General features: G+C 41.5%; 1 protein-coding gene across 4 annotated transcripts in view; it reads right to left on the bottom strand.

Annotated features, from left to right (window-relative positions):
• cenpe (centromere protein E) overlaps positions 1-26509 on the bottom strand; it is an 83047-nt gene extending 56538 nt beyond the window's left edge. For all 4 annotated transcript variants that reach the window (XM_060898664.1, XM_060898663.1, XM_060898662.1 and 1 more), the window contains exons 1-23: positions 26389-26509; positions 22577-22683; positions 22406-22495; positions 22190-22308; positions 21964-22083; positions 21805-21886; positions 19815-19882; positions 19619-19693; positions 19457-19508; positions 19275-19362; positions 16754-16883; positions 16533-16652; positions 16276-16428; positions 16040-16187; positions 15844-15937; positions 9276-9555; positions 9007-9054; positions 8619-8786; positions 8390-8464; positions 8224-8292; positions 4272-4403; positions 4000-4177; positions 3766-3911 (exon numbers count right to left, since the gene is read on the bottom strand). In XM_060898664.1, coding sequence (XP_060754647.1) covers positions 3766-3911; positions 4000-4177; positions 4272-4403; positions 8224-8292; positions 8390-8464; positions 8619-8786; positions 9007-9054; positions 9276-9555; positions 15844-15937; positions 16040-16187; positions 16276-16428; positions 16533-16652; positions 16754-16883; positions 19275-19362; positions 19457-19508; positions 19619-19693; positions 19815-19882; positions 21805-21886; positions 21964-22083; positions 22190-22308; positions 22406-22495; positions 22577-22683; positions 26389-26444 — 2598 coding nt within the window. In that variant the 5' untranslated portion in view covers positions 26445-26509. The remainder of the gene's footprint in view (positions 1-3765; positions 3912-3999; positions 4178-4271; positions 4404-8223; positions 8293-8389; positions 8465-8618; positions 8787-9006; positions 9055-9275; positions 9556-15843; positions 15938-16039; positions 16188-16275; positions 16429-16532; positions 16653-16753; positions 16884-19274; positions 19363-19456; positions 19509-19618; positions 19694-19814; positions 19883-21804; positions 21887-21963; positions 22084-22189; positions 22309-22405; positions 22496-22576; positions 22684-26388) is intronic.
• Positions 26510-27244: the final 735 nt, after the last annotated feature.

Consider the following 27244-nt stretch of genomic DNA (forward strand, 5'->3'; position numbering starts at 1 on the left):
GAAATGAGAAGCGTTATGTTTGGAGAAAGGAAAACACTGCATTCCAGCATGAGAACCTTATCCCATCTGTGAAACGTGGTGGTGGTAGTATCATGGTTTGGGCCTGTTTTGCTGCATCTGGGCCAGGACGGCTTGCCATCATTGATGGAACAATGAATTCTGAATTATACCAGGGAATTCTAAAGGAAAATGTCAGGACATCTGTTCACAGACTGAATCTCAAGAGAAGGTGGATCATGCAGCAAGACAACGACTCTAAACACACAAGTCATTCTACCAAAGAATGGTTAAAGAAGAATAAAAAGTTAATGCTTCGGAATGGCCAAGTCAAAGTCCTGACCTTAATCCAATCGAAATGTGGAAGGACCTGAAGCGAGCAGTTCATGTGAGGAAACCCACCAACATCCCAGAGTTGAAGCTGTTCTGTACGGAGGAACGGGCTAAAATTCCTCCAAGCTGGTGTGCAGGACTGATCAACAGTTACCGCAAACATTTAGTTGCAGTTATTGCTGCACAAGGGGCTCACACCAGATACTGAAAGCAAAGGTTCACATACTTTTGCTACTCAGTTTTGTAATATTGGATCATTTTCCTCAATAAATAAATGACCAAGTATAATATTTGTCTCATTTGTTTAACTGGGTTCTCTTTACCTACTTTTAGGACTTGTGTGAAAATCTGATGATGTTTTAGGTCATATTTATGCAGGAATATAGAAAATTCTAAAGGGTTCACAAACTTTCAAGCACCACTGTATACCCCTGTGGGGAAATATGCTGTTTGAAGACATATTGCACAACTCCCAGTTGTTAATGAAATGAAGGGTCAGACTTGTAAGATTCAAGTGCAGCAAGACTATGACTCAGTCGCTATATAGTGCCCCCCCTCCATTTTATTACATCATTCAAATGTCAGAATGACACTATTTCTGTTTAACAAACCAACTTTGAAAGAGAGTCCTTGTGATGTCGAAGGAAGTATGCTCCTCTTCAGACAGCTATATGGTTTTGGATAGGTTTGCAAGGATCATTGTCACATCCTCGTGAAATCAGTTAAAAACAAAGCTACACAGTGGTGGCACAGTGGTGTAGTTGTTAGCACTGTCACTTCACAGCAAGAAGGTTCTGGGTTCGAGCCCAGTGGCCGACAGGAGCCTTTCTGTGTGGAGTTTGCATGTTCTCCCCGTGTCTGCGTGGGTTTCCTCCAGTCCCCCCCCCCCACAATCCAAAAGACATGCATAATAGGTTAACATGGAGGTATCCTTGGGCTGAAGTGCCCTTGAGCAAGGTACCCAACCCTCCAACTGCCCCCCAGGTACTGTAGAATGGCTGCCCACTGCTCTGGGTATGTGTGTGCGCTGCTTCAGATGGGTTAATGCAGAGAGGAATTTCACAAGTGTGTGTGTGATAAACTACTTCTACTATTAAGTGATTGTGATGGATAATGGCTTTACTGATGTTATTTGGAAGGCCTGATACCCTGATGAATATTCTTGATACCGTTTAACTTGTTAATTTTTCTGTTTATGAGGTCACCATTGCAGTGTTCCTGGAATTGAACGTTCCAATAAAGATACAGCTACCTGTAAAAGGGTGTCAGCTGCGGGGGAGAAAAAGAAAGCGTGTTGTAGCATCTTCCTCCTCCTCTTTGTCCAGCGATATTAATAGGTCCATGTGGACCCTACTGATCCACAGGTCATTAATTGGAACATAGTTTTATGCCAGATGCCCTTCCTGCTGCAACCCTCCCACTTCTGGGCTTGGGAAACAACCAACCACTTCACACCCACGGACAATTTAGAATAGCCAATGAGCCTAACTTCATGTCTTTGGACTGTGGGAGAAAACCCACACAGACACAGGGAGAACATGCAAATTCCACACAGAAAGGCTGCCACCGGCCACTGGGCTCGAACCCAGAACCTTCTTACAGTGAGGCAACAGTGCCAACTACTACACCACCATGCTGCCCATTGTCAAATCAAAAAAATCAAAGTCCTTCCCACACCATGTGACGCATAGGGAGGCATCGATCTCCGTTTCCCTCAGCCTCTCGCCTATTACATATCTAGGGTTAGAGTGGGGGGCTAGTCCTCTGGTAACCACAAGAGTTTGACTCGCCACTCGCATGTGTATTGTAGTGTGCCTTGCCAGACGGCAATAGGTACCATTTTTATCAGGGAGTAGAACTTGCGATCTCCTGATTGCGGCACAGACACGCTAACCACTAGGCCAACTCACGGTTTACTGCTGCCCTGTGTATTGGCGGTGCAAATTCAGCCAATTTGTCCTCTTGCTGCCTTTTTGCGCGCACACGACCCTTTAACAAGGTCGAATGTTGTCACAGCATTCCAAGTACAGCCATGGAAAGGACATGGGGGGGGGGGGGGGGGGGGGAGTTTGCAACTAGGTATTGCATACCATATGAACTATTGAGTAGTCTTAAATTAAATAAAATAAAAAAAAAACCACACACACACACACACCACACTTTATTGATCCCTTTGGGCGGGTTCCTTCAGGGAAATTAAGATTCCAGCAGCATCATTACAGATAAACAGAAAACAGAGAATTTCTAGATAAATTTATATATACAAATATAAAAAGATGATATGGGGGGGGCAGCAGGAGAGATATTGCACATTATCTGGTATTGCTTGTGAAACCTTTTTCCAAAATTTTTAATTGGAATCATATCAGTTCCCACTTTCTAGCACTTCCTTGTCCCATCATACAGTAGAGCGCCTCCCTCAAACGCTTTCATTAGTTGTTTTGGCCTTGTACCCTTTGACTGCATGGTGGAAGCTGATGCATTCACATGGGACGCCATCACTGTCAGCAAACCCTTTCAGGCACTGTTTTGAGGTGGCTGAAAAGGTGCATCATGTTGCCATCTGACATGCCAACCTTATCTTTGCAAATAACTTTGTGCTGTATCCATTATGGAAAATCCAAAATAGTTCCATATTACCAATGTGGAATTAGATTTAGGGACCAAGTTCTTAATTAGATGACCAAGTGTGGTCATCCATGCAGCTACGTTTCCAAATGGGGGATGTGAAAGGTAGCGTTGCAACAGGAAAAAATCCAAGGCACTACCTACTGTTTGCCATTACTGGTGCGTCAAAATGGATAAAACTTTGGATGCATGTATGACCCATAAAACCGCAACTAATAGAAATGTGCACTGTAGCAGGATACTAACGATCTCTGTAAATGCAACTCATGGAGACATTTTGATTGTTCACAATCTAATATCTTCATATTGCACACCCATATGGCATGCCCAAGTAATTCTTATGAACAAGGATACAACTGAAGCATGTCACCATTTCTATTTCATTTCAAGTGTCTCGGACTGTTAGAATGGCGTACTTTGCAAACCTAGCAGTTTTTCAACCCTCCAAAAGCCTTGGGAAGGAAGCCCTCCATCAAGACACATGACGTTTATAGACACCATGAAGTACTAAAAAGTTTTAAATGAAAATGTTAAATTAAAAGCCGGCTGCCTCAATCAAAAAGCTTCAACCATGTCATGGTTGGAACTTTCAGAAGGCCCAAACTACTTTGAAAACCTGTGGGGTGAGCTGAAGTTGAATCCAAAAGTAAGGACCCAATTTAAAAATTTACTTAAAGGGTTTAACATTTGCAACCTTTATAGCTTTACCTACACATTTTTGAGCTGAATATATGCATCCTAAAATATCTAAACGTATACACCATCACTGAAGATCATGGCGTTCCAATGGATTGGTAAAATTCTCACCTGTCTCAACAAATCCTCCACTTTTGCTGGAAGAACCTCCAACTCCTCCATTTTGCTTTGTAGAGCTCCTTCACTCTCCTGGCTCTTCTCGAGTTCCTTCTTGAGTTCAGCAACTGTTTTCTCCAAAGTCAAGTTATCCAGTACATCTAAAAGACATTCAAAAAAATGTTTAATTCCAGCACATTCAATTTTAGATCATTTTTATTTAGATGCACAGATAAAAACAAACCCCACTTTTAGGAACTTTTCCATCCAGAAGCGCAGTGAGCTTGGTGTTCTCATCAAAAGCCCTGAGCAGTTCTTTTTGGAGGTCAGCCTGCATTTTCTTGAAACGAGTTTTCTCAGACTCGAGTTGGCTCTGCAGGGATTTGACTTCATTCTCCATTTGGTTGTGCTGAGCAGTCAAAGTTGCCTGGTGTTGGAAAAGGTCATTGTGTTGGTCACAATTACTTAAGCAAATTAAAGTTGGTTTTGTTTTTTTAAACGAAAGTATGGTTGATCCTTACATCTCGCTCTCTGAGGGAGAGATTCTCGCTACGCAGGAATGCCCACTCCTTTTTGGTTTCCAAACTGAGGCCCTCTGCATCATCTAACGAGCGCCGCAGCTGCGTGACCTCTTGAACAAGGTCCCTACCGTCCTGTACAAGAAATTCAACATCGGGACAATTAAGACTCTTCGTGCATTTAACTTGAGCTCTCAACTCTAAATGTCTGACCTCCAACTTGGGGGGGGGGGGGGGGGGGGGGGGACTATGGCATGTTACCATAAGTATTTCTCTACATTAAATTTTTGTACTAATTTCACGTCAGAGTGTCACACCTGCGCACATAGGCGCACACTCCGGACAGTGCACGCGCCGTAAACATCTCGCACCTGCACAGAATTAAGGTGCAATCAGCACACCTATATTTAAAAAAAAAAAAGGGGGGGGGGGGGGGGGAAGAGAGAAACACACCCCTACTTTGCGAAGTAGGGAGTTGCATTGCTGACACATTACTGAGCCTTATTCTCTCGTTTGGTTTCCCGAGCCCTGATTTCCTGTTTCTCGTCTTTGATAGCCTGTTTGCAGGGGTGATAGCGTTCCGGCGCCGCGCCGGATTTCCGGCGTACCGTGGCTGGGGGGAAAAATAAAAAATAAAAAAAATCTAGTTTGCCCATTGTCCTGTGTCATTCTGAGATGCGCAGATAGACAGTAAAGGGAATTCCGAATTCCCTTTACTGTCTATCTGCGCATCTCAGAATGACACAGGACAATGGGCGAACTAGATTTTTTTTTTTCCCCCCAGCCACGGTACGCCGGAAATCCGGCGCGGCGCCGGAACGCTATCACCCCTGTGTTTGTGCCTCGCTTGACCCGTTTCACCATTTTGCCTGCCATTCTGGATTTAGGGATGAAAGTGGAGCAAAGAAAAATCCTGAACTTTTGAAAGTCAGACTAAGATTTGGGGGGCAGCAACATCCCCCCCAAAAAAAATTAATAACACAAAACCCTGCATTCTAGTGCATTTTAGTACTTTTCACTAAAACAAGTTATAACTTTTAAGCCTTTTTCTTTCATGTACATTAACGATTAACATGTCAAAAATATCAAATTTAATTCCCCTAGTTAATGAGCAATTTTCAGGAGTGCATTTAGAAAACACGGTGATTTTCCTGCTACACAGTTCATTACTTTGAGGGGAAAAAAAAAAAAAAAAAAAAAAACACGACAGTTGAAGGTAAACTCAGCAAAATCCCAAAACAGTCCTGTTAAAAAGTAAAGGTCTGTTAGAGTTTCTAAAGCTTTCAGGTTTCAATGTTGGGGACATTCAGCCTCGTTTATCAATCTTTTAGTAGAGCTGTGCGTTTGCAGAAGCTGAAGTGAACTAAACATTTCCAATTCATATTTATGCGAGTTGAAGCCAATTGTTTACATTAGTTCGTATTGTCTGTAAATTTAAACACACCAATGAATACCAAATTTCTCATGTAAATCAGGGGCGTAGCTAGGAGTTTTCAAGGTGTGTGTCACACACTGACTGGCAGCCTGAGTGCATTATGTAACAAAAATAAAAAATAAAATTACCATTGCTAGTTTTAGGTAGCTTAGAAACCGGCTCTTCCATTATTGCTGTTTCTTCCATGTTTTCTTGGTGTGTTCTAGAAACCGCACTAAAACTTAGCTTCGAAGCCACAAAATGCAACTTTGAAGGGGGGGGGGGGGGGGGAATTATAAATAAATTGCTTACCTCTCGTCACGTCGAAAGAAGGAGGAAAGTTTTGCTTGTTTTGACACGGCGAATTATTAACACAAGAGGAAACGGTGTCAGTCCTGCGCGCCTTAGCTCGTGCACCTGAAGGCGCCCGTGCCGTTAACAAAGAACACCTGTCTTTAATCAACGAACTATGTTTGGACTATTTAAGGACTGCGCCCATGCAAGGACAACGCGAAGTATTACGCCGCATCTAGGAATGCGAAAAATCCGAAAAATAAATTTCTCCATTCAGAAAAGCGGAGATTTTCAAGAGTTGTGTCAAATATCCGGATTTCCGGAAGACTTTCATCTATTTGTATTAATAAGCACACCTACACTTAGTAGAGTGGGGTAATACGCCCCCGGCCTGTTTTACCCAAAATAACCACCAGATGGCGCAAAGTTACATTTCTGTTGTTGCTATGGACTGGCTTGACAACGGGGATATACAAATATCCACTGTGGATCGCATATCAGCAACGCAGCGGAGAGAAATCAAATTTCATGGTAAGTGATGTAATTTTCAGATATCAGTAAAACTGTATTTGGATAGCTGCTATTTCGTCAGATATCACAGCTGTGTATGTGGTATGAGTAGACAAGTCAGTACGTTAAAAAAAAATACATTAGGTATAAAAAGTTGAATCACATTTTGAAAGTAGGACCCTTTTTTGTAAAAGTGTAGTATGTGGGGTAAAACACCCCCTTAATGGCGGGGTAAATGGCCCCCAGGGGGCATCGTTTCCTTTTATCATAATTACTGTATTTCATACATTTCTGAATAGCAGATACATATAGTTTTTAATAACATCTCGCTTACCTGGTTGAGTAAAGCAAGTAATTTGAACTTAATATTAAAAATTGAAATTTAAAAAAAAAATTGAAATTAAAATGCGAAATAATAAAATAATGCATCTATTCATTAATTCAGGGATATTTTGTTTCTTTCACATTATAGGCTTAAGTAAACACTTTTGCTATCCAAACAGCTTTTTTTGAGTGAGGGGGCCTATTGCTGGGGGGGGGGGGGGCCTTGGCACAATGTTTGTTTTTGTTTAAAAAAAAAATAAAAATAATAATAATAATAATAAACAACTTTAGGCAAACTTTAGGTGGCATTATTGTTCATGTCACTGTTGTCAAAAACTATGATTAAAGGAACAATCCACCATACTTCCATAATGAAATATGCTCTTATCTGAATTGAGACAAGCTGCTCCGTACCTCTCCGAGCTTTGCGTGACCTCCCAGTCAGTCAGACGCAGTCAGACGCGCTGTCACTCCTGTTAGCAATGTAGCTAGGCTCAGCATGGCCAAATGGTATTTTTTGGGGCTGTAGTTAGATGCGACCAAACTCTTCCGCGTTTTTCCTGTTTACATAGGTTTATATGACCAGTGACATGAAACAAGTTCAGTTACACAAATTGAAACGTAGCGATTTTCTATGCTATGGAAAGTGCGCACTATAATGACAGGCGTACTAACACCTTCTGCGCGCTTCGGCAGCGCATTGATACGGAGCTCAGATATCAATGCGCTGCCGAAGCGCGCAGAAGGTGTTAGTACGCCTGTCATTATAGTGCGGACTTTCCATAGCATAGAAAATCGCTACGTTTCAATTTGTGTAACTGAACTTGTTTCATGTCACTGGTCATATAAACCTATGTAAACAGGAAAAACGCGGAAGAGTTTGGTCGCATCTAACTACAGCCCCAAAAAATACCATTTGGCCATGCTGAGCCTAGCTACATTGCTAACAGGAGTGACAGCGCGTCTGACTGACTGGGAGGTCGCGCAAAGCTCGGACAGGTACGGAGCAGCTCGTCTCAATTCAGATAAGAGCATATTTCATTATGGAAGTACGGTGGACTGTTCCTTTAAAACTAAACACATGGTTCATTTTAACTTGGAGAAAAACTGAATTTTCCTTAAGGGGGGCTTTCCCCCCCCACTCTACTCTACATCCGTCTCCCAACCATCTCCGACAGAACATTTCGCACTCCCTGACAAAGAGAATGCACATTCACACGTCATGTTCAGGAACAAACTAATGTTAATGGCGCCAAAACCGGCACCGTGAAGTGGTGCAGTTGGAGTCTTGTTCTCGGACTCAGATCAATAGTGGACTCAACTCTTTTAATATAAACGATCTGAACACTGGGGACTTGGTTTAGTGACTCGACTACAACACTGGATTCTACATACGAATTAGCTTTAACATACCAAACTCTGCAGATCAGCCACCAAGTCATTCTTCTTTTTCAGCTCCCCTGACATCATCTCCAGATCAGACTACGAACACGATTTATAGAAAGAAAAAAAAAAATAAGTTGACACATTTACACAGTATACATGTTAAACAATGAAGTATATGACCGCATATTCAGACCTTCAGCTTTTGGACCAGATCTTCTGTATCTACCAAAGCAGTTTTCAATGCTGAAATTTCAGCCTCCAACTCTCGCTAAAAAACGCAAGATATCAGGAAGGGCACTTGGTTAAGTAGATTCATTAAACTGACATTTTACACAATAACAAAAATGTTGCAAATATACATTTTAAAAAAAAAAAAAAAAAAAAAAAAAAAAAAAAAAAAAGGTGTCAGAAACCCCAAAGACCTCATAGTCCTTCTTGGTCTCCTCCTCAAGTTTCTCAAACTCCTCTGCATCTTTCTGTTCTTCAATGTCTCTCAGGAGAGTCTCCTGGTTTTTCACAAGTGCCTGATTGTCCTGCATCAAGAGCTCAAGTCTTTGCTTCAGCAAGTCCCGTTCTGCAGCAATTACTTCCTGTGTTATAATATTTAAGAAGTGCAACTTAGCCATTCAACACAAGACTCAAGGAGAAGAAAAATCAGTGAGTGATTGGATTTAAAAAATGCACTAAAAGAAGCCATAAGGTCCTTTAAAACATTTAAAGCCCATTCTGTATAAACCAGAATGAGCAAGGAGTTAATTTTAATTTCACATTTGTTATAGGGCCATTTTATGTCAAAGTTTGAGCACGCACCCTTTCAGAGCTCAGCGTGTGACAGAGCTGTACAGCCTCCTCTAGACACTGTTCAAGAGAGGGGGGAGGAAAAAAAAAAAAAAAAAAGTATATACATTATTGATCTACATCTCAATAAACCACCCGAGGAAGTAATTTCAGAAATTAAGACAGTCTCCATATGCTTAAACAATTGTGGTTTTCACAAAAGCTATTGCTGCTCTAAAGATCACTGAAATTGAGAGAAAGGAGCAAAACCAGCTGTGTACAAGCCAGTAACATCTTCATACTTGCTCACGGGCTTTGCAGTCATCCTCCGACTCGGAAGGCTTTTCTCGCTCCGCAACCTTCAGCTCCAGCGTGGAACACTTCTGCTCAGCTCTCTGCTTTTCCTGCACCTCCACCTCCAGTTGTTGCTCCAAGGACTGTAGTTGTTTCTCAAGCTCTTCTGTCCGCTGCTCCAGCATCATGCTCTTCTCTTCAGCCTTTTGCTTCTCCTGAGTTTCAGTCTCTAACTGACGCTCCAAACATTCAATTCTGAAATGGACTTGGGGCGAGTCGGTGTACTCACTGAACAGATGTGGTAGTAGTAGTGGGATAAGAGTTCAGAAACAAAGCAAAAAAAAAAAAAGTTAGTTCCTTCTGTAATCGTCCCTTTCTCCATGTTCAGACCAATTTAAAAAAAAAAAAAAAAAAAACCACCAGTTTTCGTCCTTACTCCAAAAAGACAAACATTTCCTCTATGCCATTTACAAAGCTAACAAAAATGTAATATATTACACCAGTAGTCCCGTTTACAAGTAGCTGCATCTCTACCCCACCACAACCTTGCAAACTGTTGTCTAATTGGTCTTTTCAATGCACAGAGTTGCCCGTTTATAGTCAAGGGTCACAAACTGCCATAAACACACCAGTTAAGAGACATTCCCAATGTGCTATACACCGGTCCAAAGAATGCTCCTAAAACCTGAATCAGCCTATCTCACATCTTAAAAGAGAACTGAAGGCAAATTTATCATCAAAATTCTATTAAATACAAGAATGCATTTTTGATCACTATTTTGTCACTGCTATGGAGCACTTGCATGTGACGTCACAGCCGATCCAGATTGTGACAGACGCCATCTTGTCGGTCAAACGCCATATTCCGCCTTCTACTTCTACCTTTTCTTCTGGAAAACCCTACTATATACACAATTCTACTACAACGGCTGCGGCTACAAGCTCTCCCTACCTGTGCACGTTTTTTTATGTTGTGTGTGTATTTTTGCGTGTTGTTCGTCTGTACCGGACTTCAATATCCACTACAACTGTATGGACTTACTGGACATTGGTTTCCAGCAGAAAATGACGGTTTGTAGCGATTTCCATTGCATGCACAACATTCCGGACGAGAGAGAGGGAAAAAAAAAAAAAAAAACCACACACAACATTCCGGACGAGATAGCGAGACCAGCGGGGTCTCCGTGGATTGGTATCGGAAGCAAAGCGAAAGAGGCGGTGCCGGGAGTGGAAGCAAAAGCGAGGCTGCAGAGCTGGCCTGTTGACTAAGCTCAGAAAACAGCCACTCAAATCTCCACTGCCAAGCCTCTACCTCTCCAACGCCAGATCCATGTAAACAAGACGGACGATTTGGAATTACCTTATTCTCTAATCGCCTGGTCAGTGCTATACTCAATAATTAAGTGACTTACCCATCCAGTGAGGATTCTTGTTTACAAGATGCCACATCTGAGTCGCTGACAAATCCTGAATTTCTGTAAAGATAACTGTCCAGAGATTTATAAGCACGCAGTGCTTCACCACTGAACAGCGAGGGAAAGTTGATGAGGTAATCATACACGTCCGGGTATTCCGCTGGCAGTTCAAAATCCGGTCGTGAAAACTCCATCCGGTAAGCCATAAGGGTCACAAATCTGTAGATCGTTTATTTTTAGACACATATCTAGTTATCTGTTCATTAGAAAAATGAGCCGTGTAGTCCGTCGGTTGAAATTGATCCATTCTGTACACGAGTGCAGCAGTATTCAGCGGTGTTTTTGACCGACAAGATGGCGGTTGTGTACTTTCCGGTCACGTGACTGCAAGATCTCTATAGCAAGTTATGAGTGTTTGAAATATGCTCTGTAATACATCAGTCCATATGTCAAAGCAATAGCCGTAAACAAGATTCGTTGAGACCTGTGCGAGACATCGTAGGACGAAAGTAAAACGTACAGCGGAAATCAAAGTGACCAACCCTGTGTCCGAAATCGCTCACTACTCCCTATAGAAGGAATTACGATATAGAGGACTATACAGTGAGCTCATTGATAAAACGAAAAAGCGCTTTCAGGCACCGTCGTGCTGGTATTGACGTCATTACTGTCACACAATTAAAACGTGCCGGATCAGTCGGCTGGTGGGTTTTCAAAATAAAATACATGCACATGTTTTTGTGATAAATCCATATTATACTGAGCGCATTTCCCACATTAATCAATACAAAGTACCTGCAGCTAAGGCTGAGTACTCGTCTTTGCCGCTGCCTTTTATTAAATCAAAATTGAGACTTAATTTGATTTCTTTCAGCGCGACCGCAATGCATGATGGGATGTATTGCTTTGGTTAGTGGCCATCGTTGTAGCTACTTTTCGTGATGCATTGTGGGATACTTTGAGTGCACTATACTGCATAGGGTGTAAATAATCCTCACTAAGGTTTCGGACAGCACTACAAAATGGCGTCCCCACTACATAGTGCCCTATATAGTGAGTAGGGAGTGATTTCAGATACAGGGGTTGTCAAAAGACACACGCGCCCTCCTTCGTATTCTGATGTAATCAAGCCGGAAGTTTTGTTTGTTTTGATAGCAATCAGGAAAGTTTGGAAAAAAGTAGGCAGTAATCGCCATTTAAACTCGTTTCTGTGCTGACGCTTCATGTTTCGAAGTCTCACGCAAGTCTCGTGAAGATCGCGCGGATAAGCGACGCCTGCCGTGGACCAAACAAACTAAATTCAACACGGCTAAAAACCGAATAGGCCGATAAGTATATTTAATCGCAATTAGTTGCCAATACGAGTCACGATATAAGGTTACTAAAACCGAAAATAACACGTCAATTAAGAAATAAAGCAAGTCTAAAAATGACTTCAGCTCTCCTTAAAAAAAAAACCTATTAATTTGATCATATTCAGAAAAACTGAAGTTTGTCTTGTCCTGTACTCATTTTACATCCAGTCACATGTTCTCTAGAACACATGTCAGATCTACATGGATTAAAGCAAAAAAAAAAAAGTTATTTGACTGAATTTACAGGGGGTGTTATGGGTGGATTTCAATGAAATTCTGAGAATGGTTAACTTAGAGACCTGGCGACTTATCCAGGGTGTACCCCGCCTTTCACCCATAGTCAGCTGGGATAGGCTCCAGCTTGCCTGCGACCCTGTAGAAGGATAAAGCAGCTAGAGATAATGAGAATGGGATGGGTTAACTTAGAACTGATAACTTTATCATCAATTAATGGATTAATATATTCAATTTATTGCACTCTCTTTCCATTGCTTCTGTATATTTTTTTTTTGTGGCAAGCCACACAAATGGAAGCGCCTGGAATGTTTAGTTTTTTGCACCATGAACTAAATGGCTTTCCGTTTTCACCCATTTTGTACAGCCAAGCCCACCTCCACTTGTTTTTTTTACACCTTTATCGATGGCAGACACATCAGTGCCTTCTTTCATGTAAAGCGCATCCATGCTGCCGAAACCAAAAGCAGAATGACATGCTCCTCTGTGCTCGGCGTCAATATAGAAAAAAGTTTGGATCATCGCTTAAATTAAAATTGGGGTTTGACCTTACTTTGTGTTGAATACGACTTCAAAAACAACTCAAGATTTTATTAAGAGAAATATTGTGGCCAACACGAGTGTTAAGTTACCTAAAAGATCGCGTGAAGTTGGCTGCTATCTACTTTGCGTTCGTTCTCATTTTCCTCCATCATTTCATAGGCCAGAAACAGATGTTTTGACGTAATTTAACTTAGTAGGCTATGATTATTATTTAACCGTAGTCTTCTAGACAAGGTCCTGGGTTCGAGCCCCGGGGCCGGCGAGGGCCTTTCTGTGTGGAGTTTGCATGTTCTCCCCGTGTCCGCGTGGGTTTCCTCCGGGTGCTCCGGTTTCCCCCACAGTCCAAAGACATGCAGGTTAGGTTAACTGGTGACTCTAAATTGACCGTAGGTGTGAATGTGAGTGTGAATGGTTGTCTGTGTCTATGTGTCAGCCCTGTGATGACCTGGCGACTTGTCCAGGGTGTACCCCGCCTTTCGCCCGTAGTCAGCTGGGATAGGCTCCAGCTTGCCTGCGACCCTGTAGAAGGATAAAGCGGCTAGAGATAATGAGATGAGATGAGTCTTCTAGACATTTTGACTGTTTGGGGCATTGAACGCTGGTGTATGATTTTCAGGGAATAAAGTTTAGCGCATGTCGGAACATCATTGCGCTCGCAGCCTCCAACTCCTCAAGCGTCCTTTAAATTGTGATATAACGTAGGCTATAAGGCACGGTTCTAACATACCTTACACATTGGCCTAATGAAAATAATTGTTGGGGCGTCTGCTGATTTGTTAGTTATAAATTTAGGTTTAATTACTTCTGACAGTCTGCAAGCATTGCACCGTCGGGTCTTCAAGTCTGGCTGAAGCAGAGGAGCGGGCTTTCCGGGGTTTATTTTTTCGTTTTTTTTTTTTTTTAACATGCTCTATTTCTATATGTCCAGGTTTGAACTAAGTCATTTTGGCAAGATTTAATTTAATGCAAAACAGAAATGGTCAGACACAAGCACGCCAAGCACATGGGAATGTATTTTGCCAATTTTGACAGCGCATGTTTTTTTAATGCCACACCGTAGACAGCGAACGTTTAAACATGATCAAACATAGGAAATGAACGACACAAAGCATGGCTCAAAAACAAAAAAAGTTAAATAAACCCTGCTGATAGTTGATGGTGTTGCAACACAACGTTATAACCCAATCTCTACCCAACCACCCGTCATTTTAATTCTCCTCGGATCAGCACCGACCTCACATTTGGCCTTGGGAGAGTTCAGTTGACGGAAATCCGTCACACGACGGAAAACTTTAATCCAGGGGTCACCAAACTTTTTTCTCTGGGGGCCACATTGTCGTTCCTGACTGTGATGGGGGCCGGGGTCGGGTCAGCTATATCACATAGAATTGTATGACCCAGACAAATATGACCACCAGCAGGCCTCATTGTGTAGTAGAGATTACTAGCCTGGCACGGCCAACACTTGATTCCTGGCACATTTGTTTATCTTTACTAGTGGTTTGCAAAAGTAGTAATCGAGTCTTCACACTTTGTTTTAATTTGAAATACCACTGATATTCCATTTATTTATTTTCTAATAAAAATCAAAGCTGTCAAGGTAAGAAACATCTGCCTAGTTGAGGTGATTGACACTGGCAAAGGTGAGTGGAAAATTATAAATTGTAGGTAGGCCTGTTGATATTAATATAAATAATTGTGTGCAGCACTTAAAGGTCAAATAAATAGGCCTATAAAATAAATACATGTTAAAAAAAAAAAAAAAAAAGAGAAGTGAAATTATAATATGAGCAATAGATCAATAGATCACAGCAGTTGTGCTGTGTCCTGCACGTCATTGCTCTCATCCATGGCCAAAGCAAAAGACTCGAATTCTGACGCTCTCTCATTCAGCTGGTCATACACGGTGTCCCCCAAATCTTCGGTTCGCCTGGTCATAGTAGGTGCGGAGAGACTCACCGCGTTAAGCGCATCCTTCTTGTCGGGACACGCCTCCTCGGCCACAGCAGGCATGCATACTTTAACAAAGTCCCCATCAGTAAACGGCTTTCCATGGGTAGCTAGCAGGTGAGCTACCTTATAGCGAGCTCGGACAGCAGCCTGGTTGATCTGGGTTTGGCGAAGGAATACATTCTGTTGTTCAGCCAGTCCGCATTTCATCCTCCGAATCCTGTCTTCTCTTGTTTGCCCTCGCAAACTAGCATACTCTTTGTGGCGGGTTTCGTAGTGACGACGCAGATTATATTCTTTGAAAACCGACACACTTTCTTTACATACAAGATAAACTGCACGGTCCTTACACTGAACGAAAAAATAATTGGTGGTCCACTGTTCTGTAAAAACTCTGCATTCTATCAGCTTTTCGCTGACCGCTCGCCATTTTGCTGTCCTGAACACTGACAGTTCTCTGCGCGTGCGCTGCCTGTCACTGCTTGATCGCGAGCATATGACGAAAATTCGGAAAATATGAATAGTTCATTTTATAACTCAATATCAATTTTAATTGATAAAAATCAACAAAATACAAGATGCAGACATGTTATTATTTGCCAAAAAGCAATTTAAAAAAAAAAAAAAAAAAAAAAAAAAAAAAAAAGGCCATGACCACTTTTGGGGATTGCCTCATAGGGCCAGTTCAAGTGATGGGGGGCAGAGGGGCTGGGGGGCCGGTCAAAGGGGGGTGGCGGGCCGGATCTGGCCCGCGGGCCGTAGTTTGGGGACCCCTGCTTTAATCCATGGATCTATTGTTACATGGTCACATTTGTGGATTTCCTGGGTATAAACTCTCCTCTCCAAAGTGTCCCTTTAAAAGACCGGTCCACTTGTATGCGCTTGCATTATTCCTTCAAACTCTTAAGCAGAGATCAAGCGTGTGCTGAAGATGCCCAAAAAACCTGGTTCTCATTTCACTGCCTGGTGTTAAATCCTACGTATGAACTGGAGTTTGTCTGACAAATACGATCAAATCCCAGTTCTCGGGCCACATCATCGAGAAACACAAATGTGAAAAGAGCCTAACGTTATCTCACCCTTCTGCAGAGCAGCGTATTGTCACATTACTCTGGTTCATGGGGCAGTCCTCCACACTGGAGTAAAAACACGGGGTGTCAAATTCCTCCATGTCTGCTGACACGCACACACAAAAAAAAAAAACCTTCAAATTACACCGCAGTTGGAAGAAAAAGTACATAAAAGAAGGGAATTTAGACAGAGGGGAATTACCACCTTCACTCTCCTCGGTCACAGTAAGATCAGCTTTCCTCTTTTTCAAAAAGGGCTCAGCAAAGCTCATATCAGGAGATCCATCGTCATTGGACATTAACAGAGGCGACTTTAAGAGCTTTCCACCCCATGTCACTCTTCTCTTGGGAATCTTAAAAAAAAACCAGCAACACGTGCAAGCCATGAAATTACGGCCGATTTAAAAAGAGAAAATTATTGAAAAACTACACCAACATTACCTTTTGGACAGGGCCCACATTTGAGGAGGTCACCAAAAGCTTTGTTAGGTTCCTTATTCTATCTGCTTGCTCTCTCTGGAGTTGATCCTTCTCTTGTAGGAGCTGGGTCAGGCTCTCCTTCTCGGTCGCAGTTGTTTGAGTGATTGAAGAAACCTAAAGATGAAGGAGCAAACATGGGAAGAGCACGCATTCAGTTCAGCTCTTCCATCAGACATGCATTTGTTAGACAGAGAAGAAGCGAAATAGCTCAGATCTACCTCTTGAAGACGTTGTTTGAGATCTGCGATTTCATCACGGTATCTTCTCAAAAGTGCACCGTCATCCGAGACCTCTGTTACATGAGGATCGTTCTTCATACGCTTTGCCGTACTGGCAAACTGAGACAAGGCAAGACATTTAACTAAATTAATACAAAAGTCCAACACCCATAAGGCATTTGAAATGAACCACCAGTCAGAAGGGCTTCTCTCCTCCCCACCTGTAAAGTGCTCACGGTTTCATCCACAGTAGCTGGCGTGATGGTGCAGATGATGACCGTCTTGGCGTTGCCACCCAGAGAATTTTGAAGGATGCGGGTTAGTTTGCTGTCTCTGTAGTTCGTGAAACCCCTGGAAAATGATGAAGTGAACACAGATTTGTTCTTAGTACAAGTTTAGGACATGCTGTCCTTTGTAATTCCTCATTTACTTGTTCATACAGCACATAGCATTTCTTTCCTTCAAATCTCTCAGTAGCACTTACTCAGGATTATACAGCAGTTTTATACAATAGACACCGGCACTTTATAGAAAATCAGGAACCCAGACTCAAAAAAACGGGATTCGATGTTACAATACAGAGGCGTCAAACTGGAGTGAAGGAAATTGTGGGTTTTTTTTGGGGGGGGGCCTTTATGACTGTTCGCCTGTAATAATATATATAGATTTAGACATTGTCTAAAAGCAGAGTGCCCATCTGTTTCTGGGTTGTAGAACTCTCATCACAGCCAGCCTCTTTTGTTTTATTTCTTTACCATTATAGTTACCATACAGTTTCCTTATGGTGTACAATCTATACAACTTTGCTTTCAGAACCATCAGAAAACAAGTCAATGGGTTTCTTTATATGTCCACACTCCATCTCTACGGGGCTCCGCTCATGTGGGCCTTTGGCCCACGCAGGAGTTCTGCTAAAACTTGCATCCAGACGGCTACCAATTAACAGAGCAAGTTTCTTGCATGTATTTTTATTTATTTATTTTTTAAAATGATTTTCATATGAAGGCCCCGGCTCGTTAGCCTGGGAAATCCCATGCTGCTTTGCACAATCGTTCCGATCTGAAAAGACAGCATGGAAACTATGGTCTAAAGGCTCGCCTGAGTTAGGGAGCCAATCAGAGAGTGGGGAGGGGTGGAAAGACGGTGACGCGTACTACTCGACAAACGGAAGCTTGTAGTTTATTTGGGACTGTTTACGGATCACATTTAACATGACGGCGAGCGATATGAACCAAACTTTCGATCAAGCTTTGTCTTGCACAAACGGCAGTAATCGTTCGGTGCCATTGTTTTCCTATTTTTGTTTTGCCTTCTCTTTCCTTCTCTTCTTCACCTCTCTAACTACGTCACCGGGTACAACTGCCATGATTGGCCATGGGCTACGTATACGCCAAATGATAGACATTCGCAACGTCCAATAAACGACCGTTGACAATCGTAAACCACACCTCCCCTACAAGAAATTCAATAGGCGGATTCCAGACCATATTTCACTTGTGATATGGTCTGGTGTTAACCAGACTACCGGCTCACCCTTCCGAAAACCCTATTCATTATTTTTGTTGAGATATCCATCATTATTTAGAGAAATTTAACAGGTTATTCCACAAAATTGAGTCGTATATGAGCTGATAGCCGACAACGTGCATAGTCCCGAATTGACTATAAGCCATGTACGACGAGATTGAGTGGAATAACTTATTCCATCCACATTCACTGGATTTTGAGAAAGAGCATTTATTTTTTGCAAATTTGGTCAAAACGTCCAATAAAATTTCCACTTCAAATGGAAACAAACCCGCAAAATGACAGTAGCAATGTGTGTGTGTGGGAAGCTATAATGAAATATTAAAAATTATTTAAAGTATTATTATAGCTTTTTATATCTATTATTCTTACCATCAAATACCTTCATTCCATATTTTGTTGCTTTTTTTTTGGGGGGGGGAGGGGGGTCACCCCTTTAGGGTTTTTTTTTTGGCAGTTGGCAAACCAACTTAAAAGGTATGTTACCGCCACAAACTGGGCTGGAGTGTTGAATAGGTGATTTAAATAAATGAATGAATAAATAAAATATCCACACCACCACACCCCACCCTATTCTTTTAAATACTTGACAATTTGGGGGGTTTTGGTTTCGAGGAGAGTTTTTAAACTTCATCCTTGGTTGGTTCAGCAACACGCTCTGCCATTTGTTTTTCTCTACTCAAGGTATAGGAGCTGATATCCTAGTAGTAGAGTAGCCAATCAGAAAACAACTCGATGGGTAAAAATCAATACAAATTTATTTTATCCACGTTCACTGGATATGAGCAATTGTGCGCTCCAATTGGCTACTCTACTACTAGGCTCACATACCATGAGTAGAGAAAAACAAAATGGCAAGCAGAGCGTGTCGCTCAACCAACCGAGGACGAAATAAAGACTACTTGAAAACAAAACCCCCAAAAATAAAAGTACTTGATGGTAAGAACACCTATTTTTCAAGAATTATAGCTCCCCCCCCACAAAATTACTCAGATGCGTTTCCAGTTTTTATTTATCAAATTTGCAAAAACAAAAATGCTCCATTTCTCAAAATCCAGTGAATGAGTGGAATAGCTTTTATTCTATCCACAATCTCTTCGTACATGGCTTATATCAGCTTGTGTATGACTTGACTTTGTGGAATAACTTAAATACATATTTATGATCAGTGCACCACCAGGTATTTAATTGGTATTGAGTGAGTGGGAGTCATACTTCTGGCTTTCATCAGACAGTTTTTTGATGACTTGTCCCAAGGTGAAGAGACTGCGATTGATATTGCATCCCTCTTTCAAACGGGCCCCTGAAGTAAAACAAACAGCAAAGGCCAGCAGTTAAGTAATATTAGTATACCGAATACATGAATAATTATTTACACGAACGAGACCGCCGCTTACCCTCAGCTCCAGTCTGACTCGCACGTTCGGCCCCAGCAAGATCCACCAAGTTCTGTGTGAGAGAAAGAAAGAAAGAAAGGGCATGAAATGAAACAAGTGCCTTTTGATAAATCATGACCATATGAAATTTGAAAGGAAGAAGCTTTGAAGAAGTCAGCGCACCAAATGGGACACAATGATGGCGCTGTCTCTATTTTCACCAGACGCTGGGTCACTTCTCTCTCTGCTCTCCAAGATCTGGGGGGATAAATAAGTAAATAAATAAATAAAAAAAATTGAGCCACACCCACAAAACCCCTTTGTATGCTTACTCCAGGAAACAAAACCCAAAATAATTAGCATTCAGTAGATCACTCACCATGCGGAAAATGGTGTGAGAGCGACTGCTCCTCTGGTTCATTTTAGTCTTCCCATAATGTCGGTTTTCTAAGAACAGAAATTTCATAAAATGACTAAGGATGTACTGGAAGAGTCACAAATTATGACGATAACAGTATAGTGGACACTCCACAAATATTTCATACATGTTTCATAACGGTAAATGCATGATGCTGTTGTATGCATCAAATTGCTGTGGTACAAGGGGGTGGGGTGGGGAAAGATATGCCGCAATTAGAAGAAATGAACCATCTTCAAGGGGGCATCAGCAGAAGTGGACAGTAACAAATACCCCTTTTCCACCAAATCAGTTCCAGGGCTGGTTCGGGGCCAGTGCTGGTGCACAACTCGTTCAACTTGCGAGCCAGCTGAGAACCAGTTTGCTTTTCCATAGCTTGTGGTGCAAAGGGGAGCCACACCATTACATCACTGTATATGGCAGTTATGTCGCTGCGTTTGTATAAACCTTGGCGCGAATATCGAAGCAAAACAATAATAATGGATGACTTCGCATTTGTACAGCTGCTGCTTCTCGTCGCTTAAAAATGGCGACCTTTCGCGGTCTTGCTATTGTTGTTGGTCTTAACAACTCCGCCCCCCCGCTGACGTAAGCGGTTCTTTCCTCTGGCCCAGCAGAGAGTTGGTGCTAGCCTGGAACCGGTTTTTCTGGCCCCAGAGCCAGTTCTTCGTCAGTGGAAACAGAAAACCCGGTTCCAAACTAAGCACTGGCCCCGAACCAGCCCTGGAACTGCTTTGGTGGAAAAGAGGCATCAGTCCATTTACTGGAGTACTGTACTTAAGTACACAGTATCTGTACTTTAAGCATTTCTTTGGAAACTTATGACTTTAACTTCACTACATTTGAAAGGCAAATATCATCCTTTTCACTCCACTACATTTCTATCAAGGTCCTCGTTACTATGAAGCAGCTTTGAAAGTGGATGTTTTTTTCTTTTCTAAAACGTGATGGATTTTTCGCAGGTGACCCTGAGACAGCCGATCAGTAATCACTAGGGTCACGTCACGTCCATAGACTGTATAAAATTAAGTTCAGTGATTTCTCAGCAGCGTTATTTAACACGATCAGTTGATGGCAGAATGAAGGAGGCGGCTCTTCTGGGGAATGAACGCACTCATGGCTTTACCCAGAACCCATGTTTCAGTTTTCTGAAAGGATTAAAGATTCGTTTCGTTTTAAACATTTGCCGAAAACGAACCACATCACGGCCTACAAAAACTCACCATCCAACCTGCGGAAGCATATTTTATTCCAAGAGAAAGCTTGTAATGAAGTTGTCTGTGCTTTTAGAGCTAGCGATAACGTTGCAATAGCTATGCAGTCTGGTTAGTCAAATGACTTTCTATGGATTTGCCCGCCAAGTTGCCGTAGCCTTGTCCACGGCTAACGTTAACACATAGCTAGTTAACTCGAACAATGTTAGTTAGCATGTAAACACGGAGTTACGCTAACATGAATAACATTAACTTATCTAAAGTCCTTTCAGAAATATGTTTAGCATAATCTTGCCAAATAAACAGAATGTAGAAATGTTTCTTTTCTAGTAGCGTTAGCTACCCAATATGATTTCGAGTTTGAAAAGAGTTTGCTAGCATGTCAGGTGGAGTTTCACTGACTAGCTAGCTTAACGTTAAACCACCATGATGCACAGCATGCGTTCATTTTGTGAATTCACAAAATAATCCAGTCAGCTGCTTCAGAAGCAGGTTTTGTAAGCGTTGTGGCAATAATACAACAGTGCGTTGACAGAAAGTGTACGTTTAATACTTAAGTATTTTTAAAAGCAACTACTTCAGGACTTTAACTTAAGTAAAAAGTTGACTGGACAACTTTCACTTGTATCAGAGTAACATTTGATCAGTGGGATCTGTACTTTGAAGTTGGGTACTTTGTCCACCATGCCCTGTTCTGATTAATTTCTTATTTAGGTTTATTAAAACCACCACATTACTTTCTCCTTTCTGGATCCAGGCCAGCGCTTGATTCGGCGAGGTCACCAGCTCTTCCGTCAAATCAGCCACGTAGACGTTTTTCTGCCAGTGTAATAAACAAACGGTCGTTATTCGATGTTGCATATTCAAAACGCAGACGAAAACAAGTGAATACTTACGTAGTTGCCTTCACGGATTTCCAGAGGTTTTCTTTTCCAGCTATCGCACAGGAGATCTGTAACTGTTTCGTTATAAATTTCCATATAGCTCACACGCAGAAGAAACTCTTTCTTCGGACACTGGAAAGATCAACAACACGACATGGTAGTGATTCAAGTGGACTTTGTTAAAAACTCGGATCAGTTACGTTACTAAAATCGGTCCTGTTTTGCTAGAACCCCGTACATTTTTGATCGTATGAAAAACGTCCGCCATGGCAAGAGGGATCACGCCAGGGTTGTGCTCACTGCCCATCATTGTAAAAGTCTTTCCAGAGGAAGTCTGCCCATACGCAAATATAGTTCCTGAAGGGTGAAGAGAAGGAGTATTGTGGTCAAACTACACGCTCAATATACGCCATACTGTACATCACATACTTCATGGCCTAACTGACAAACTTACCATTGTATCCTTCTACAGTGGACACCACCAGGGGTTTGGCGATGTCGTTATAGAGCTGCTTGGTGGATTCTTCTGCACTAAAAACCCTGTCTGAAGATTGAAGTAAATAAGAAGTTACCCAAGATATCCAGTTTCAAAGTTCGTGATTCCAACTCCATGCTAGTTACTTACCAAAACTGAAACTTTTGGTCATATTGCCATCATCGTCAATCTGATGTATAGCCTGTTTGTCAGCCTTCCAGTGCAGCTGTACAGGCTCTGCATTATCCGCTTCCTCTCTAAGATTTAAAAAAATAAAATTTTATAACTGTAGGCATAGCAGGTGAAAACTCACATTCAATCCAAACTGCTCTCAGTGAGCTCAGAACATACTTTACAGAATTAACATACGTTCATCTGCTCTTGAGATATTACAAATCAAAGATTGAAAAACAGCTTAATTTTTAGAAATCAGCTGTAATATTCTGCATGAGGATCACATGGTCCAAAATGGGCCTCATTAACCAATGAGATCAATTTTTTTTTCTTATAACTCAAGATATTTACATGGAAATTGGCAGCACATAGACGGCTGTATACTGAATACAAAGTCTGAAAAGTTAGTCAAAACAAATTATGCAAATTAGTATTTAAAAATAGTATTAATGATGCTAATTAGGTAAAAACGTTAAATCGGTACACTCTGTTCTTCAAAGTTTCACCAAATGGCTTTATTTGTGCAATATAAAGCTGATCTTAAAGGAACAGTCCACCGTACTTCCATAATGAAAGTTAGGCGTACAGTTACAGGCGTACTAACACCTTCTGCGCGCTTCGGCAGCGCATTGATACGGAACTCAGATATCAATGTGCTGCCGAAGCGTGCAGAAGGTGTTAGTACGCCTGTCATTATAGTGCGGACTTCCCATAGCATAGAAAATCGCTACGTTTCAATTTGTGTAACTGAACTTGTTTCATATCACTGGTCATATAAACCTATGTAAACAGGAAAAACGCGGAAGAGTTTGGTCGCATCTAACTACAGCCCCAAAAAATACCATTGGCCATGCTGAGCCTAGCTACATTGCTAACAGGAGTGACAGCGCGTCTGACTGACTGGGAGGTCGCGCAAAGCTCGGAGAGGTACGGAGCAGCTCGTCTCAATTCAGATAAGAGCATATTTCATTATGGAAGTACGGTGGACTGTTCCTTTAACTCTCGTTTATACAAATCACAAAGAAGCAGAAATCAGTGTTAATTATAGAATCTGCATTAATAAGCACTGAAAGGTCATTCACATCTAACGTTCTGTATCAAAATAAAGTAATAAAAGATTTCTAATACCCTCTTTATGCTCTGTATTATTTCTAAGTAGGGACTGAGTGTTTATATGAAAGATTATAAATGATCATTTAGATTAATATTCACACATCTTTCAATGCGAACCTCAAAAAAACAGAGTCACATCCAATAAACGGTTACAATTAATTGAACTGAAATTGACACTCACGTTTCTGGTTTTGTTTTTTTTTTAAATCTCATTCCGACCACTAAGATCTCAATATTTTTCATCAAAACAATGACAGTTATTTTTTTTGGGGGGTGGGGGTGGCTTTTTTTTCCCCTCACCTTTATTGGATAGGACAGTGTAGAGACAGGAAATGAGCTGGAGAGAGAGACGGGGAGGGATCGGGAAATGACCTCGGGTCGGAATCCAACCCGGGTCCCGGGGTTTATGGTATGGCGCCTTAGTCGACTGAGCTACGGCGCCCCCAATGACAGTTATATTCTAAAATAGTTATTTATTCACGCAAGTCAGTTTGACTTGAAAAAATAAGTAGGTAAAGCTATGAAAACTCACTTCAAAGTCTCCCATGAATCATAACATCAACACTAACAAATGGAAAATTTTGCTGAAACTTCATCAGAAACAATGAGAGCTAGAGAACATCCCTGTAGAAGTTCTGACTGATATTCACAAGTAATCCAGTCAGAAACCAATTAGAAGAGAGAGAGAGCGAGCCATGGGGGCGTCGTGGCTCAGGTGGTTAAGGCGCCATACCATGAATGCGGGCGACCCGGGTTCGATTCCGGCCCGAGGTCATTTCCCAATCCCTTCCCGTCTCTCTCTCTCCCGCTCATTTCCTGTCTCTACACTGTCCTATCCAATAAAGGTGCAAAAAGCCCAAAAAAAATCTTTAAAAAAAAAAAGAAGAGAGAGAGCCTGACTGCTTTCCCGTCACTCAAAAACCACCGGCAGTTTCCCGACGTCACATGAGCAGAGTTTTTACTCTGTTGTGCCGACCTTATAGAGTGGCGGCCTTTGCAGATTTACTAATAAACAAAAGGTGAGTTTCAGCTACAAGTTATTATTGGTTAATCAATCAACCGGAAGACCCACCTCACCATTTGATCTTGTCGTCTGATGACACAGTTCATTACCCGAGATGGAATTTTTTTCAACACGAGCAGCAATTTGAGGAAAAACCTGGATGTTATCAATCAATCATCGCAGGTAAGCATGGTGTAAAGATCATGGACATGTTTTTACTGATCAAATTCACCGATATTTCATGATCTCCTTGTCGAAACCTACTTTCTTTCTGACTCTTTCATTTGACAGTCACCATTTTGTATCTAAACGCACATTTGAGAAGTCACATGAGGTGTCGATAATAGTGATCACTTTCACCGGTGTCCACCATTATCGACACCCTGTGGAATTAAGTGACATTTACAACTGTTATGGATCGAGCTTTGTGTAACATTGTTGAAGTGGATGAAGTACTTAAACAACAAAAAAAAAAAAAAAAAAAAAGTGCTGCGATTTATAATTTTTTTTCTGATCCCATTGCAATAAAACAGAATTAGACCAGAATTAAATTCTTTTTTTTTTTGCAGTTAGTTGTAAATATCCACCACATATTACAATATCAGTAGACATTTTATATTTTGGCTCGAGGAATGAGACGTGACCTTTGACCTGGATTTTCATGTGGTTACAATGTCAATTCCTTGTTGACATTTATTGGTAAAACTACAAAACTAGAAATTAATACAAACAACGAATGATTAACAAAATGTGATCTATGAAAATACTTAGAAAGCGGGTAGAAAGTGGAACAAAAAGATTTTGAAGCAGGTTAAACATTCAGTTCATTTGTTTACAAACATTAGAATTACTTCATTTACATAAACAGACATCCATATAGGTTTATTTTTATATATATATATATATATATATATATATATATATATATATATATATATATATATATATCTCATCTCATTATCTCTAAAAATAAAGATATTTTGCACTAAATACAAGTCTATATAAAACAAATTTTAAATAAAAACTATTTTGTTAACTTAATACCACATACCCATATAAAAAAATCTGGATGTCGATAATTGTGGACAAAGGGGTCACGTGATCTGATACACTAAGTAATCAACTCCTTCCCCCCAGTGTTAGTCTGAGTAACGATTCATGCACAGTTTACGTACTGAAAGTCTTTTCTACTTTTCCAATCCCGAAAATATCGTTAAGGTGTCGATAATTGTGGACAAAAGGGTCACGTGATCTGATACACTAAGTAATCAACTCCTTCCCCCCCCCAGTGTTAGTCTGAGTAATGATTCATGCACAGTTTACGTATTGAAAGTCTTTTCTACTTTTGCAATATCGAAAAGATCGTTAAGGTGTCGATAATTGTAGCCTGAAACAGGAGCTGGTTTTCTTGGTTGAGCAGCAAACCCCCTCCACCGCCCCCACAGACTTCTAATCGGAAAATAAAGGACTGAAAACACCCCATAGCTTAAATCACCGACACATTCGGAGTGAAGAAAGCAGAGAGAATAATAAAGCCGGCGTGAATAACCGGCTCCCTGGAGCCCCCGGGCTGAGTGATGAGGAGCAGCCAGGCCAGGGGAGAAACTCAGACTGAACCCGCGTAACTACCGAATAAACCATTAAATAATCACAAGACAAGCGTCGCTCTTACCGTTTTATAAAGGGTCGGACCCGAACACACACTTTAACAGCAGACTCGTCCGCCATTTTCCTCTCAGACCCAGCCAGCGGCTCCACACTCACACACCAACCGACACAACGCACCTCTATTCAAAACAACCGACTGAATGAGATTTGAAACTGGAAGCGACATTTGATTGGACGACGTCACGGGCTTCCGTCCAATCACAATGCAGCGACAGTCACGTGAGTACCAACAGCGAGAGGTTAACCCTTTCTCGGCCCCTGTAGTGTTACAAATCACAATAATAATATAATTAGTATTATTATTGTGATTAATAATAATAAACTCAAATGTGCAATAGAACTATTCTTGGCCAATGTGCAATTTGTGCAATATATATATATATATATATATATATATATATATATATATATATATATAGGGGCGGCACGGTGGTGTAGTGGTTAGCGCTGTCGCCTCACAGCAAGAAGGTCCTGGGTTCGAGCCCCGTGGCCGGCGAGGGCCTTTCTGTGCGGAGTTTGCATGTTCTCCCCGTGTCCGCGTGGGTTTCCTCCGGGTGCTCCGGTTTCCCCCACAGTCCAAAGACATGCAGGTTAGGTTAACTGGTGACTCTAAATTGAGCGTAGGTGTGAATGTGAGTGTGAATGGTTGTCTGTGTCTATGTGTCAGCCCTGTGATGACCTGGCGACCTGTCCAGGGTGTACCCCGCCTTTCACCCGTAGTCAGCTGGGATAGGCTCCAGCTTGCCTGCGACCCTGTAGAAGGATAAAGCGGCTAGAGATAATGAGATAAGATGAGATCATCTGAATGTCGATAATTGTAGAATGGTGTCGATAACTGTGGACAAAGGTGTCGATAATTG

The sequence above is a fragment of the Neoarius graeffei genome, chromosome 18 (assembly GCF_027579695.1).
Source record: "Neoarius graeffei isolate fNeoGra1 chromosome 18, fNeoGra1.pri, whole genome shotgun sequence".
NCBI classification, from domain to species: Eukaryota; Metazoa; Chordata; class Actinopteri; order Siluriformes; family Ariidae; genus Neoarius; species Neoarius graeffei.